General features: G+C 37.7%; 1 protein-coding gene across 1 annotated transcript; it reads left to right on the plus strand.

The window, feature by feature from the left end:
* Positions 1 to 1921: 1921 nt before the first annotated feature.
* GAL3ST2 (galactose-3-O-sulfotransferase 2) lies at positions 1922 to 12766 on the plus strand. Its single transcript, XM_087872259.1, has 4 exons — positions 1922 to 1968; positions 2088 to 2177; positions 7975 to 8224; positions 11748 to 12766. Exons 1-4 carry the CDS (start codon positions 1922 to 1924, stop codon positions 12546 to 12548), a joined length of 1188 nt encoding a protein of 395 aa, XP_087728385.1. The 3' UTR covers positions 12549 to 12766.
* The last annotated feature ends 4535 nt before the right edge of the window (positions 12767 to 17301 follow it).

The raw sequence follows: 17301 nt of genomic DNA on the forward strand, positions 1-17301 counted from the left end.
TACCCATACCAGTATTTGTAAAGTCTCTACATCACTTAAAAATGATCTTAAACAGATTGTTGTACAAATCTGTTATAGTTGACTGATAGAAGTCACTGAAGCAGTAGGCATGAGCTTAAATGGACCCCCGAGGATGATAGAGGACAGGAAGGCCTGGAGGAACATTGTCCATGGGGTTGTAATGGGTCGGACACCACTTCGCAACTAATAACTAATAATAAGGAGTACTTTTAGGCTCTAAGATAGATGGAAAAAGCAGAAATCAATGGCATAGATAAATGCAATTCAAGCTGTCCCTTTCAATATTTTGGAATTTTTATCCTACTTGACTGTAATAACATGCATTAAATTTGTACGTCAACAATGTTAAACTAAAGACCACATTTCTAAATACAGCAGCCGGAGTATTCCTGCATGGAGGCAGTCATATGTACCCTGTTTTAATAGTTAAATTTGAATTCTGCATTTGTCAAATAATTCAGGCATGTAGTGCCTCTGACAATCCCATTTTTGGGTGAAAAATAAAAGACACAGTTATTTCTATCAATAGCGTTAGTAGATTCATGCTACCATTAGGATATTGTACATCAAGAAAAAGTTTTACCTTTAAAAAATTTATTACGCCGTATATGCCCTTTATCCCTTATTATTTGAGTAAATAGAATACTGACTGCTTATATCCTGGTTCTCTGTACATTCACAGATAACTTCCTATTTCTGCCCCAATTCTTCTTAAGGATACCCAGGAAGGCTTGAGATTTTCTTTTGGAGTTCTCTTTAGTTAAAAGCTGGAATATAATAAAATGAGAATAACCACAAAATACAAAAGAAATGTTCCAAAGAGAAAGCTTATTTTGTGTTGAAAAAAAAAGGAAATGGGAAAGAGTCATGTGTGTGTGTGTGTGTTTGAATTCTTTTAATTGAACCTTAACTTTACAGAAGATAAGCTTGATGGCGATAATAGATAACAAAATGTTCTTCCTTTTCCTGCGTGAATTGAATGTCTCATTTAATAAAAAATAATTGTTTTAATGAAGACTAAAGTCATCTAATTGTAGATAGCAACATATATATTTTACTGTTGAACTGATTTTTATGGAAGTTATAATATATGTATATTGAAGGCTATCTAGAATTGTATGAGTAAGCAGCACAACGATTAGTAACAAATTATATCAGTGTTTTTCAAAGCCTTAATTTTAAACTTTATAACTGAAGAATTTCAACTCCAGTCAGCCCCAGAATGCCTATGCTGGCTTTAAAAGAAATCATATTTCTTTTAATGTAACTGTCTCCTTTGATTCATAATCTATAGCTAGCTGTCAAAGCAGTAGCATTTTTGGGCTATAGGTTACACCTTTTCAAGTTTATATTTTAGACAGCTAAGGGTTACAGTAAATACAATAGATATTACTCAAGTGGAATGTGATTCAATGCCCTGGACTTTTTTGTTCTGGTAGATTAACCCAGCAATAAATGGATTAAGCCAGGGGTGAAATCCAGCAGGTTCTGACAGGTTCTGGAGAACTGGTAGAGGAAATTTTGAGCAGTTCGGAGAACCAGCAAATACCACCTTTGGCTGGCCCCAGAGTGGGGTGGGAATTGAGATTTTGCAATATCCTTCTGCCAGGAGTGGGGAGGGAATGGGGATTTTGCAGTATCCTTCCCCTGGAGTTGGGTGGGAATGGAGTTTTTGCAGTATCCTTCACCTGCCACACCCACCAAGCCACGCCCACCAAGCCACGCCCACAGAACCAGTAGTAAAAAAAAACTGGATTTCACCACTGGGTTAAGCCTATCTGAGGTTTAATGCATTCCCATTTATTTTTCACCTAAAATTTACAGGAAACTCCACCAGCATAATTACATTCATAATTCTACAGTTTGCTACCAAGTTTTGGTGCTATGTGTCTTAGGAAGCATGGATCTCATCTACATTTTTCACTCAATGGTATTATTGGTTTCTGGGTAAGGAGGTGAATGCATTACATTCAGGAATTGGCAAAGATAGTTTGTAATGTATAAATATCCTAAGAACTTTAGTAACTGATTAGAAAATGAAGATTGTATTTGGGTTTTTTTCCTAGGTTTTTTCAGCGATTTTTGCATCTCATTCTTTGGCTAGCAGGTCTTACCCTGATAGGATACTTTCAATACTATGCTACAGAGGACATCAAGTAAGTGTATTTTCTAAAACAAATACAATAGAAATGACATCCCTCTTTAAAGAGTACTGATATTGAGCTACTGAATTGCAATGATAAGAAAGTTCTATGTTGAATTGATTCACCAAGTGTTCTTCCTTCCCTTTTCACACTGGATTGCAGATATAATGTGTGTGTGTGTGCGTGTGCATGTGTGTGATTTTAAAAACTCCTAATATTACAATTATTGATAATTAAAAACAACCATATCCTGGGTGTATTGGTATACTACATATACTCTCTAGGGGTGAGATGTGGGTAACAATATGATGCTTGCAAGAGTATCTTGCATAGAAATTGTGAATGTATTTGAATAACTGTGCTGTGTGTTGAGCATTGGGGAAATCAGGAGATTCAGGCAGTTTAAATGAATATAAAGATTTATTACAAGCTAAAGCTCTCTACAAAAATCTGAGCTACCAACAATCAAGGGAAATGCATGGGAATTAAGAAGGCATTCAAGGTGGGCTGGATTTAGATCTCTTGCGGGCATGCAGGGACTCATGACTTATGACACATTTGACCCCCTCACTTGGGCTCAGCTTGGTCATCTCCCACATGGTGCTTGTGACATACAGGCCAAAATGTGCCCAAACCATTAGCAAGGAAAGCTGCATAAGCAGAGGTGTTATTCAGCAGGTTCTGACCAGTTCTGGAGAACCGGTAGTGGAAATTTTGTGTAGTTCAGAGAAACGGTAAATATCACCTCTGACGGCCCTGTCCCCACCTATTCTCTGCCTCCCAAGTCCCAGCTGATCAGGAAGAAATGGGGATTTTGCAGTAACCTTCCCCTGGAGTGGGGTGGGAATGGAGATTTTACAGTATCCTTCCCCTGCCATGCCCACTAAGCCACACCCACCAAGCCACACCACACGCACCAAGCCACGCCCACAGAACCAGTAGTAAAAAAAAATTGAATCCCACTACTGTGCATAAGGCATTATAAGGCTATTAATCTGCTTATAACAATACTTTATCTAACTTAATAAAGGTATAACAGGAAAGCCTTGATTAATCAAAGCCATGATAACTGCAGAGGCCCAATAAGCATGGGATTATTCAGCGAAGACCATGGCACATGGAAGATTGCAACTTAAGTACTTTTCTGTGCAGTACTAGGTACAGCTAAGATACTGTGTAGACCCACTCAAACTACAGCCCGCGGGCCAGATACAGCCCGCTGACACAATCTATGTATCCCGCGCATTGGTGGGATTAAGCCTCACCTCCCAGCCATTCCTTGCATGGCTGGCTTTTCCCGCCTCCCTCATTGCCCCTCCTCCAGCCTATATATACCTTGCAGAATGCAGCTGCTCACCTGCGTACTTCTGCTCATCGCTGCCCACACACTTCTGCTCACCACTGCTTGCAAAGGTAAGGCTGAAGGGTGCGGACTGGAGAGTGGGGGAGAGCTGGCAGAGGCCAGTGGACTGATGGTGGCCTGATGCACAGGGAGAGAGGGGAGCACTTATGAGATGGCGGAATCAGAGCCCTTCCTGGGTGTTTCCAGAAGCCCCACTGCCTGAGTGGGGAGGGAGGAGAGTGTGTGTGAGAGCATGCTTTGAGGTCTTCCCAGGTTTTTTTTTGCAGAAGCTGCCCAGCCTAAATTCAACTATCACATCCAAACTTTAATTTTTAACTCTTTGCTTGCAAGAGGCCCTCAGCAGCGCTGCGAAGCCTTTGCCTGGAACAAAAGGGGAAGGAACCACATGGGCCCATAGAGAGGCGAAGGGAGGGGAGGGACGTTCACTGACAGCGTCTCTCAGCCTGTCATTACGTCCGTGCTATAGTGATCCCTATTTTTTGTAGCGCTGTATTTATTGTATCTTACTAATAGCAATTTTTAATCCCTAGGAAACAATTATGTCAAGGAAAAGAAAAATTGACTCTGAGTGCAGGATTTTCAAATAACAGTGGACTTCCGATTACTTTTTCATGCAGTACAAGGAAAGAGCTGTTTGTCTGAAATGCCAGGATTTAGTGGCTGTGTTCAAGGAATACAATTTGCGTCGGCACTACAAGACTCAACATAAGGACAAATATGATTGTTTGGTCAGACAAGCAAGAAAAGACAAAATATTAAAACTGAAAAATGGATTGACAACTCAGCAAAATGCTTTCGTGAAGCAGAAGCAGGTAAATATTTCATCACTGCAAGCAAGTTTTCAAGTCGCCAAGCTAATAGCGTGCACTGGCAGACCATTTGTAGAGGGAGAATTTGTTAAATAATGCCTTCTTTCTGTTGCCCAAGAGATGTGTTCAGAGAAGACTGGACACATCTTTTTGTGTCCAGTCTTGTGTCCAGACTATTTAGTACAGTGCATCTTTCAGGACCTACAATTACAAAAAGGATTGAAGAAATGGGGGACAATTTGCATCAGCATTTGCAAAACTCCTCAAAAAAAACTTTGCTATTTTTCGTTGGCACTCAATGAAAGCAATGACGTTTGTGATTCTGCACAACTTCTAATTTTCATTTGTGGGACAAATGATTATTTTGAAGTCACAGAGGAGCTTGCTGCATTGAAAAGCATCAAAGGAACAACAACAGGAGAGGATATCTTTGAAAAGGTTCACCAAACTGTGAATGATTTGGAGCTGGACTGAATTAACTAGCCAGTGTGACAACTGATGGTGCTCCTAGCATGGTGGGATGTATGAAAGGAGTGGTTGCACGCATTAACAAAGTGATGGACAAACACAACCACTCCCATCCAACAGCCATACACTGCCTCATTCACCAACAAGCACTGTGTTGTGGTGATATCATCATGTGCCCTAATTATAACATCTTAGGGCACATGAACTAAACCACAGACAGTTTCAGGAATTTCTATCTGAGTTACATATTGCCTATGAAGTTATTTTGTACCACACAGAAGTCCGTTGGCTGAGTCGAGGGAGAGTTTTGAAACATTTCTATGACTTACTTCCACAGGTTTCTGCTTTTCTGATTTCAAAAAACAAAGAAGTACCAGAGCAAAAAGATTAAGAATGGCACCTTGCCTTTCTGACAGATGTAACAGAACTACTCAACAGTTTGAATGTGCAACTTTAAGGAAAGGGGAAGCTCATCTGTGATATGCTTTCAAGTGTGAAGACATTTGAAGTAAAATTGGACCTCCTCTTTAAACAAGTGAAAGAGGAAAACTTCTGCCATCTCCTTACTACTCAAAAGCTGATGGCTGAAAAACCCACAGTTGCATTCCCAAACAAAAAGTGTGTGGATTAACTGGAAATGTTGCAAAGGGAGTTTCAAATTAGATTTAAAGAGCGTTGTGCACATGAACAGGACATACAGCTTTTCCAGAACCCATTTTCTGTTGACATTGAAATTGTTGATCCAATTTACCAAATGGAACTGGATGAACTACAGAATTGTGACTCTCTGAAAGACACATTCAAGTCAAGCAACCTTACTAATTTCTATGCATCTCTTTCCTCTGAGACATATCTTAATCTCAGGAACCATTCACTCATAATGGTAACCATCTTTGGCAGCACCTATGTCTGTGAACAGACTTTTTCACGAATGAAACTTCTAAAATCTCCAACCAGATCCAGACTAATTGATGAACACTTGCATCACTTGCTACGACTGGTCATTGACTTTCTCATCAGCCAAAAGCAGGCTCACACTTCCCATTGAATTAGTAGTATATTTATGTTGGTTAAAATTGTTCTTCATTTTAAATATTGTATTATTTCATGTTTTTTTTGTACTACAAATAAAGATATATGCAGTGTTCATAGGAATTTGTTCATGTTTTTTTCAAACTATAGTCCAGACCCCAACAGTCTGAGGGACCGTTATCCCTCCTTAATGCACCATTGGAGGCTTGGGGCGGGAGTGTTTGTGTTGATTCTCGCCTTCTTCCGCCTGCTTCCAATGTCTCTCAATGCCCATCTTGGGGGTTTACAGTCTTAATTGGTGCAATTCTCAGTCTGGTTTATTGTGTGGTCATCTGAAACATATGATCAAGAGTTATTTTGAAGGAAATCCTGTTTGTTTTATTCTTTTTTTAATGGCCTATTTTAAGAAGTCTGAAGCTGCTGTTGTAATGAAGTTAGGCAAGTGACAAGAAAGTTTGCGGTCTATTTCCCTTCGTGTGTGTGGGGGGGTCTTATTAAGTAAATAGATTCCTTGAGTTGAGCAAGTTACATCTTAGGAAGGACAAAGGCAAAATGGACTGCTAAATTGGCCACGCACACCCAGCCACATGACCACCTAGCCATGCCCATCCAGAAGGTCTGGTCCCCCAACAGTCTGAACGACCGTGAATCATCCCCCTGTTTAAAAAGTTTTAAGACCCCTGTGATAAGAGGACCTGAGACTGAGCACGACACAGGCCACCCATAGTGGTGAGAAGGATTTTTTTTAAAAAAATCATGCATATGTATATTATTCTGTTGTGTGTATGTATATGTTATTAAGTAAGCATAGTAGGCTTTATTATTCTATGCTTCTTAGAGGGATTATTAAAAATTTATATTGTAACAGAGGTACATATTCAGGCATGCTTAGAATGCAAAGAACCCTTGTTGGTTCTCAACTTTCTTCCTACAATCCTGCTTCACTCTGCCCACAATTCTTGGGAAGAGCCAATGCATGCTTATGTATTTATTACTTATTTATTTATATACCACCTTTGTTATTTTCGCAATTAACTTAAGGCAGCGAACATATCCAAAACACCTTTCTCCTCATGTTGTCTCCACAACAAGACTCCGGTGAGGTGAGTTGGGTTTAGAGAGAGTGCCTGGCTCAAGGTCACCCAGCTAACTTTCATGCTTTAAAGATTTACCATCGAAAATATAAGGGTGTAAGGAAGTATATATTAAAGGTTTGCTTCCTTGTATAGAATAAACAATACAAGTTTCCTAAGAAACAGAAAACGGTATAATCCACAGCGAAGTCAGAGACGTAGAAGTTGAGCAGAAAAAATAAAAGGAGAAAGAATGAATCATTGCTTCCTTAAAAGGTGAATCTCAATCAGCTGACTTCTCTAGCCTAGGATCTTAGACAAGCACAAGTAGAAAGTTTTTTACACATTAGTCTGAAAAAAAACATAATAATGCAACTAGTTTAACTGACCTAATGTTCAATCTAAATTATTAGCTGCATCTCTGTTGCTGCTCACTGCAGCTTTGCTGTTATCAGCCTTCCAGTCAAAGCCCATAAGAGAGAAACAGAGGCAAAATGGAGATTGCCCTCTCTTTTTATAAAAACCCTTATGAAGAGGGAAACCCACTCCCCATATTAGCTCTTTGGTGTTTTGGTTTTCCTTTCCTTAACATTATCCACCCATTATCTGGGCTGACAGATCAGCTGGTTTATTTAATTCTTTCAATATATGAGCATCTTAAAATAGATGTTTCTCACATTCATTACAACTCTGAACAGTCTGTCCATACAAAAATCACATCTAGCTTATTATTATTGTTGTTGTTGTTGTTGTTGTTGTTGAAGTACAAAAAGGAACTGTATGTTAATTACATAGTTTATGGCTCATAAATGCCCCAGACAATTCACAAACTAGAAACTTCCAGCTTTCAAACATATGTAGACACATGACCTATTGAAATAAAAACAGATCAGACTAAACATAGAAGCACAAAGGAAAGCAGGGAAATCCATGGCAGTCATAAGGAATGAATTATCAAGTGGGAAAGGTAGTTTCTAAATATTTTTCCTTGGTTATATATTGCGTATTGTGTATATGTGTATATGTATATATATTCCTTGGTTATATATTGTGTATTTATCTAGGCCTTCCAAAATCTGTCAACCCATCACAGAAGTCATGTTCCTCAAGACCCACAAAACAGGCAGCAGTACAATACTCAACATCCTCTACCGCTTCACAGAGAAACATAACCTTACCATGGCCTTACCCTATGGAAATGAGCCCCATCTTGGCTATCCTGACTCCTTCCACATATCATATGTTGAGGAATTCAAAACGCTGGGAAAAAAGTTCAACATCATGGGCAATCACCTAAGGTTTAATTGGCAACAGGTAAGAATATAGAAGTTATTTTGTAAAGTTTCCATTTTTTACTCCAGCTTTTGTCTGTTGGAGTTAGTGCCTTCTCTAGGAGTCATTGTTGCTGTTAATCTGTGTTGATGCTTAATTTGGAATTTGCAGAATTGGTACCAAAGAATGAGGAGATTCCAGAACTATAACAAATCTTAAAAAGGGTTTATTAAGAAATTGTCCTTATAGCATCAAAAGATGCTGATACATGACCCCAAGAGCTGGGTGAGCCTAAACAGCAAAAGTTTCTGGAACTTTACACATGAAGAAGCTAATAAAATGGCAAACCTTATAGTCCTTTCCCCTACTCCCCCCTTCTTTGGTATGTTCACCTGGCACTGGGATAATTAGCAAGAAGGGGTTTAATCCAGAGGTGGGTTTCAGCAGGTTCTGACCAGTTCTGGAGAACTGGTAGCAGAAATTTTGAGTAGTTCAGAGAACCGGTAGTAAAAATTCCGACTGGCCCCGCCCACATCTATTCTCTGCCTCTCAAGTCCCAGTTGATCGGGAGGAAATGGGGATTTTGCAGTAACCTTCCCCTGGATTGGGGACGGAATGGAGATTTTACAGTATCCTTCCCCTGGATTGGGGATGGAATGGAGATTTTACAGTATCTTTCCCCTGCCACGCCACCAAACCACACCCACCAAGCTATGCCACACCCGCAGAACAGGTAGTAAAAAATTTTGAAACCCACCACTGGTTTAATATTTATATTTACATTCATTGGAGAGGAAGCAGTTACAAGGTAAGGTATACAGGAACATCATGGGATATATACATTGAAAGGACTACACTAGTGAGGACTGTTTAAACAATCTCTCCATTGGGAAGGGGGAAGAAAAAAACAGGACAGGACACAGGAGAGACATTAAGCCCAGTCCATTTTTGTAACCTCCTGCAACCCTACTCCCAAATTTGCACAACCAAATTTCAGTAGCGAAATGCCAGTTTTTAGTGACATAATTATTTAGTAAAACAATTTAAGATATCAAATTAGATGTATTAAGTCTCTGTGATGATGAATAATCCTATTCTCTGTTGTTCTCTGAATAAACATCTTAAAAAATGCAAATTCATCCACAAAATTTGAGCTCCATGGACTCTGGTGATATTCTCTTCTCCACAAACTCCATAGTCTCCAAAGGCAAAAGAAAAAAAAAAGAAACTTCAAAGAACTTCTATTTCCACTTATATATCTGAAGGAGTGTAATTTGGAAAAATTGACTCACTTTTCATTTAAAAATATCAGCTACGTCCATCTGTCTCACCCTCTCATTGAGCAGTATGTAGTGGTATTTTAAGTACTTTTATGCAGAAAGTCCAGGGGAATGAAACAAGCTCATTCAGCATATGTAATGGCACACAAACTATACTGTGTTTATTGTTAAGCACTATTGATTTCTAAACATACTGTTCTGTAAATAGAACAAATACATCACGTGATTCTGCAATCTGTAATAGCCAGCACCTATGGTTCTAATAATGGAGACCCCTTTTTATATTTCCCTCTTCCCTGCTTGCTTCAAGTCTGCTAAGAATGAAACTTATCTTCTTCTTAATTTGTTTCCAATTATGTGGTTGGTGTGATAATTAATGAGAGGTCTGCGGGAAGGGCCTCCTTCCCAGAATAAAATATTCTACAGAATATTAAAAGAGGCAGAATAGAATATTTCCCCTAAAGGAGAAGAGGAGAAAAATCTCCTTAATAAAGGCAAAAAGCAGCCCCAGTCTTTCTACTATAGGAAAACAGCCTCAAGTAGAAGCCTGAAGAGGCTACGCTTTATGAATGGATATTTTGCCTCCATTCATAAAGCCAGGCCACTCTGTTCATAAACAAAGGGCAACCAACAGCTCTGAATAAGCAGCACAATAAGCAAGTATGGTAGCTGAAACTGACAAAATTAGCTCATTCAAACAAAACATCTAGGATTTGCATTTCCCCTTTTGCCTATAGAGCCAGTCATGACCCCTACATGACTCCATAGGAACCTGGCAACAGCCATTAAAATATTAAAGGACATATTCTTGCACAGGAACAGGCATCTCAATCACAAAGCCCCCCAAAATTGTATAAAATCCCATCTACTCTCAACCCCAATTTGTCCATCACCCCAGAAACACGCTACTGTCACTGTTGTTTCTGGTGACTAAATAAACGGAGACTCCCTTTGCAAAACTTCAGCCTGCCTCTAATTCCTGTGTCTCTCTCCTGGCTTGGAATAAGAACCGGACTGAATTTAACTTCCAACAACTCTCTGAGCTTGGTTGTTTTCTTTCAGATGTTTCATTACTCAAACTAGGTAACATCATCAGTATTTTAATATTTTCTCCAAAGACCTGCCCATTATGATGAATATAAGTAAGCATTTTGCTGGCTTCTGATACTTACTGAATGCAAACGTGATAAATTAGATCTTTCTTTACCCAAACTATAAAGATATCAGAAACTTTCATTTCTCCCCCAATTACCTATTGTTTAAAGCAGTCGTGAAATTCAAAAAAATTCCCTACTGGTTCTGTGGGCGTGGCGTGGCGTGCGTGACGGTCATATGACTGGCGTGACTTGGTGGTCATGTGACCAGGAAAACCAACTATCACACTTTACACAAAAATAACATAAAAGCTACACAACTGACTCATACACAATGCAAAAGCAGCTGGACTTCACACAAAGTGGCCCCTGCAACAAGCAGGAACCTCACAGAGTCACAGAGAGCTCAAAAACAAACTATCACACTTTACACAAAAATACCGGTCCAGACAATAGGTAGTAAAAAAATGCTTTAAGAAGTAAAAAAAGAGCTCCGATTGCGGCACAGCTGATTGGCACAGCTGATTGTCGGAACACTTTTTTTACTTTTTTAAAGCATTTACTGCCTATTGCCCAAACCAGTAGTAAAAAAATGCTAAAAAAAGTTAAAAAAGAGGTTCCGAGGATCAGCTGTGCCGCGCAATCGTGGGAACTTTACTTTTTAAAGCATTTTTTTACTATCGGTTCTGACAAACCAGCAGCATTTTCACTTCCAGTTCCAGCGAACCACCTCGGTAACATTTCACCCTTGGTTTAAAGTAGCATCCAAACCTTGAGTTATGGTTAATCTAATTTATATTAAATTAGTTAAATAAAGCATAGATATTCTGATTGGGACAATATAAGGTGCTACAATTACTTAAAAATGGAAATGATTTTTTAAAACATTCCTTTAAAAGGAGAAGCACGGAAGCCCAAAGGAGTTTAAAACTTGTTTGTGCCATTAGAGTCTTTGTCTTCTTATGGTTTCTTGTAATGTCTCAATTAATATGGCTAAATTAATGTATAGTATCTCTCTACAGATATGCAAAAGCAAGTACCATTTCATATTGCACCAACTTTCCTGAAATCTTGTTAAGTTCTGCAAGTGATAGGTCAATTGTATTTATTTTAGAATACAGAATTTTTACTGATTATTCAAAAATATTGATACTTATTTTAAACTCTCTCCCCCTCTCTTTCATTTAAAAGGTCAGAAGAATAATGCCAAATAATACCTTTTATTTTTCTATCCTGAGACACCCAGCATTATTGCTTGAATCATCTTATGTCTACTTCAAAAACTATGCACCAGCATTTAGAAAATCCAAGGACATTAATGATTTTCTATCATCTCCTTGGTCATACTACAATATGACAGAAAAAAATAATATGCATGCTAAGAACAACATGTGGTTTGATTTTGGGTATAACAACAATGCAGAATACGATGAGAGTTATATCCAGTTTGTCCTGAATAACATAGAAGAGATTTTTCACTTGATACTGATTGCTGATTTTTTTGATGAGTCAATGATCCTTCTGAAGGATTTTTTGTGTTGGGATCTGGATGATGTGATTTATTTCAAGATGAATGCCAGGAGCCAACAAACCATTCAGACTCTGAATCCAGAGAATAAGGAGAAAGTGAAGGAGTGGTGTGCTTTAGATTGGGAACTTTATAAACATTTCAATAAATCATTTTGGATGAAGATTCAGGAAAGAATGGACCTCAAAACCCTGTACAAGGAAGTTGAACTTTTGCAGAAGAGACAAAATGAACTGATGGAGACATGTCTTTTGGAAGAAACTGCAATTGAGAATCATCAAATTAAAGATAAGAATATGAAGCCTTTTCAAGGAAATACTCATATCATGGGTTACAATCTCAAAGAAGATTTAGACAATAAGACCCTGAACATCTGTAAAAAGATGACCATGCCAGAACTCCAATATACAGCCCATCTATACAATTCACAGTTCCCATTTAAGAAGAAGAAAATATTTAAGTAGATGAGTTCTTTTAACACCACAATTTTTCTATACTGAGGACCAATCTCTGCAGCATTGGGTGAACTTTTTCTTCACCCAAAATGCTCCAGATTAGCCTCAATGCCTTTTCAGAGTCAAAAATGAGGTGGAAATTAGAGTCACTGTTTGTGATCACCAATCCTGAAGCTCTAATCTTACAGAAGTCTTAAGGGACAACAATTAAAAAGTTACAAACAAAATCTTATAGAATTATTCTGATCAACGTCTAAATCCATTCACCATTTCAGTACCATGGAGATACAGATTAAAGACAGATCTCTGACCATACATGGACACAACCCCCTTCCAAACAGTGGACTGGATCATATCCACAATTCTCAAATTTTCATAGTATCAGAATTAAAAGCTGTATCTAAGACCATGAATTATAGAAAGCAACATAACATTCTAGCAATTGTGTCCAAACCTTTAATGTATATTAAAAAATTTTTTGATAAATTATTGTTTAACTTTTGCTTTTACACATCTATTGAAAAAGGTTCCCTCGTCCCTTGATACTTGGTAGTACTGTCCTTAGATTCAATTTAGGGCTGCATTACAGCTGCAAACTTGATGGAAAACCCTGCCTCCGTGTTGCTCAAAGGTTTAACAAGCCTCTTTTGTAGATCCAAAAAGAAAACATTTCTTATTGGATCTACAGTCTTTTGTTTTATCATTTGCACTTCCCCTTTCATTTTTGTAATTTTCTGCCAGTTTTCTTTAAATATTAGTAAAGTGCCTTTTTCCAAATCAATTTTTCGGCATATCATTTCTACGTATCATTTGTAGTTCCTTTCGGGTACTTTTTCTTGTCAGATAAAATTTACTCCACATCTGTCATTCTCTCATTGACATATTTGGACAGTGTCCATCCATAGGATCAGACATCTTTACTGACACTATTGATATTGTAACTATTAGTTTCTGGCTCCATTCTTCAAAGATCTTCTTTAGTATTTCCAATGTTATGACTTTTTTGTCATTTTGTAAATTCTGGTTAACTGATTCTAAAGGTTGGCTTATAATTTTCTTTTCCTTCAACAAAGAATGTTTAGTCCACTCTAAAGATCAGTTTCTAAAACCAGAAAGTTGTTTAACTTATTATGAATCGAGATAGCTAAAATAACTTCCCACAAGAAATTGTTTTTATAGCTAATTCCAAAATCTTATACTTACTGTCAATATTTTAAATTTAACTCAACCCTTAAAGCAATTTTTTAAGACAAACTCTTACTTAGCTTTTTGCGGTTTATTTCAAAATATTTAAGTTCTTAAATTTGTAATTAATTTTTGTTTTGTTCAGAGTTGAAGTTAAACTCATCCAATGACTTTTTAAGCTTGTCATTCTAATAACTTTAATAACATTAAGATGGTTATTGGCAATTTCTGAAAGTGAGGCTTGCAAACCTAGTGAACTTTACAAGTCTCTGCTTCAATTGAGACCAAAATGACTAATCCCTTCATCCCCAATGCTCAAACCCATGGAAGAAACTGCCATCCCGTCGTCTCCTTGTGAGGAGCAGCCATATGGAGTACATGTGGGTAATCTCCCATCTTCTCATTAACTGGAAAAAATTAGTAGACTTTGCTATGGCCAACTTCATTTTCATGAAGGTGTCTTCAGTTCACCATGCTTCCCATGGAAGTTGAACAAAAGTATTATCAATAGGTCAGCTGAAAGCTAAAATCCCTGCCAAACAAATTTTTATTACCCTGCTTTGTCTTTTTTGCTTTTTTAGTTGTAGGGCAACTTACCAAGCAGTTAAACCCCTTTTCCTCATGTAAAGAAACATGCTGCTTGGATGTTTTGGGGCATGTGTGTATCATAAATGTCAAAGAAAGCAACTGCCTTGAAATGGATGTTCCCCATCCATACAAATAACAGGGACATATTAAAACCTTCTACAATTGCCAGCCCTGCTCCCAAAAGTCACGGAAATACCGGTGGATCCTTTTGCTTCAAGTGCAGATCTGTCTACGTAGATCAATGTTTCTCAACCTCAGCAACTTTAAGATGTGTGTGGCAACTTGAAAGCTTCAACTTCCAGAATTCTCCAGCTGGCTTAATTGCAGATGTACAGTTGAGCCCCTGTTCCAATAAAGTTAACTTTGGAGTATTGTAAAGGAATTTGGAGATAGAAGATACAAAAGTACTATTAAGGAGTAACTTGCAGAAAAGATTACACAACTCAGAGATAGAAACAAGAGTGAGAAAAAAAATTCAAAATAGTCTTGATTTTGTTCCATATAAGATCCATATGTGATCCCCTTTTGTGACCTTCTGACAAGCTAAGTCAATGAGGAATCCAGGTTCACTTAACAACCCAGTGACTAATTTATTAGCTGCAGTGATTCATTTAACAACTGAGGCAAGAAAGGGGGCAAAACTCACAACAAATGTCTCACTTAACAACAGAAAGTTTGGGCTTTATTGTGAGCGTAAGTCAAGGACTACCTGTACTTGGACATAACAATAATAGTACAGGTATCCTTGACTTACGATTGAGCCCAACATTTTTTTGCTAAGCGAGATAGTTAAGTGAATTTTGCTCCATTTTATTTTACTTTCTTTCTTGTCACAATTGTTAAGTGAATCACTGCAGTTGTTAAGTTAGTAATATGATTGTTAAGTGAATCTGGCTTCTCAGTTGACTTTGCTCATCAGAAAGTCACAAAAGGTGATCAGATGTCCCAGGTCACTGCAACCGTCACAATTTTCAGTTGCCAAGCATCTGAATTTTGATCAATGACCACGGGAATCTGAAACAGTTATAAGGGTTAAGAAATGTTCATAAATATCTTTTTTCACTTCTACTGTAATTTCGAACGGTGAGTGAATAAACTGTTGTAAATTGAGGACTACCTGTAATCTAATCCCTACCTACTAGATTATAACATGTGCATTAAAACTCTGAAAACAGTATCCAGAATAGAAAACATTCAGTTTGGAGCACTAGTGCCTAAAATACAACTACTTGTGATATTTACAGATCAAAATGACATTTCTATAAGTTGAACATTGTCCTGCAGCAAGCAATAGGCTCAGTTTAGCAAAATATTTTCTTTTCCTACCACATTTGCCCTTTTATAAGGTGAAGACAAAAGTCTCTGACTGTGCAGTCTGGTTTGCACAGCGACTGGGATGAATAGATGATCAGAAAGGTGGAATTAAGCATGTGGTAAATATTGTTCTCTTTGTTGGTTACTGAAACAGACTAAAAAACCCAGGCTGGGAATTTCAGGTCACAGAAGAAGATACATTTAGCAAAAGCTGTACTGATGGTAAATATCATCATGTATGTCATACTATGTCCATGGGTTGGCAGAGGTACAAGTACTATCGCACTGGATTTAATATACCCAAGGAAGGGTATCTTTAGGCAAACACGTTGAATCATCTCTAATTGTGAAGCAACAGTGGTATTGGGTATCTCAGGGTAGATTACTAGATCCATGTTTAATTTCTACCCAAATGATGCAATACATAATTTATAAGTTTTTGCCAAAAATATTTACACAATTCAGGGCAAATTATTTTTTTTGTATAGTCTGTTTTAATTTTCCTGCTGTTGTATTGTGTTGGGTGTGTGTGTGTATACACTGAGGGAGCTCAATCAATCTCATTGTGCATATGTTGTGCACTGACAATAAAGTTTTGAATTGAATTGAATTGTTGTAATGAGGAGGATATAGCTTAAGATAACTTTAGTATGAACTTCAATGGAATCTTTTTCATCTCAGAGATAATTCTGGATGTTTAACACATATTAATATATGCATTAAGTTTACATAGTGTTTAGTGACACACATTAATCACTACAGTAAGGTAGCCATTGTGTTCATAATTCTGCCAATTGCTGTAGCATATAGCACAGCACAGCACAGCACAGCACAGCACAGCACAGAACAGAACAGAACAGAACAGAACAGAACAGAACAGAACAGAACAGAACAGAATAGGAATTCTTTATTGGCCAAGTGCGATTGGACACACAAGGAATTTGTCTCTGGTGCATAATGTGAGGTTTCCAAGTGATGAAACCCATTCAAAAAAGAAATAAGCCAAGTCCATCTTCCAAAACAAATGTCTTTTATTTAGGTAGGCATCAAATTGACAAAGACTGTTTTAATTCCGGATCTGACACAAACCAGAATTACACCACATAATATTGAAATGTAGAAACGTCCCACAAAAGTCATATTCCCCAATAAAAGCAAAATCAACATTGCCCGATGTCATCAAACTCCACCTTCAGCTCTCAACAAGGACAGCCTCCGTTCTCATGGGAAAGAAGATCACCTAGCCCAAACAATGCTCACTATCTATTCCCTCCTCCTACCTTAAGAATGTGGTGAGCCCGAACCCCCCCCCAACAAAACCGAGAGAAAGAGAAGGAATAAATGAATATAATATAAAGCTAACTAACATGGCTACACATATATCAATTTCAGGTTTGACACAATTTTTCAGTACATATACAAACAACAAAGTGAAGTCATAGATGATAACACATAGCATATACTATATATTATACACTATATACTATAAGGCAAGATAGTGTAACTATAGGAAAAGTCAATGATGTTTGAAAGCTCACATGTATGTTTTATCATTTGTGTTTATACACATGTCATAAACTACTCTGTAACACTAAAATGCAAGAGAATTAGGAGGATACCCTTCCATTAGCAAATCCTGATTATTAACTATTTGGATATTACTCATTTTGAAGAG

The sequence above is a fragment of the Pantherophis guttatus genome, chromosome 6, assembly GCF_059756535.1.
Source record: "Pantherophis guttatus breed Tessera chromosome 6, ASM5975653v1, whole genome shotgun sequence".
In the NCBI taxonomy this organism is placed as follows: Eukaryota; Metazoa; Chordata; class Lepidosauria; order Squamata; family Colubridae; genus Pantherophis; species Pantherophis guttatus.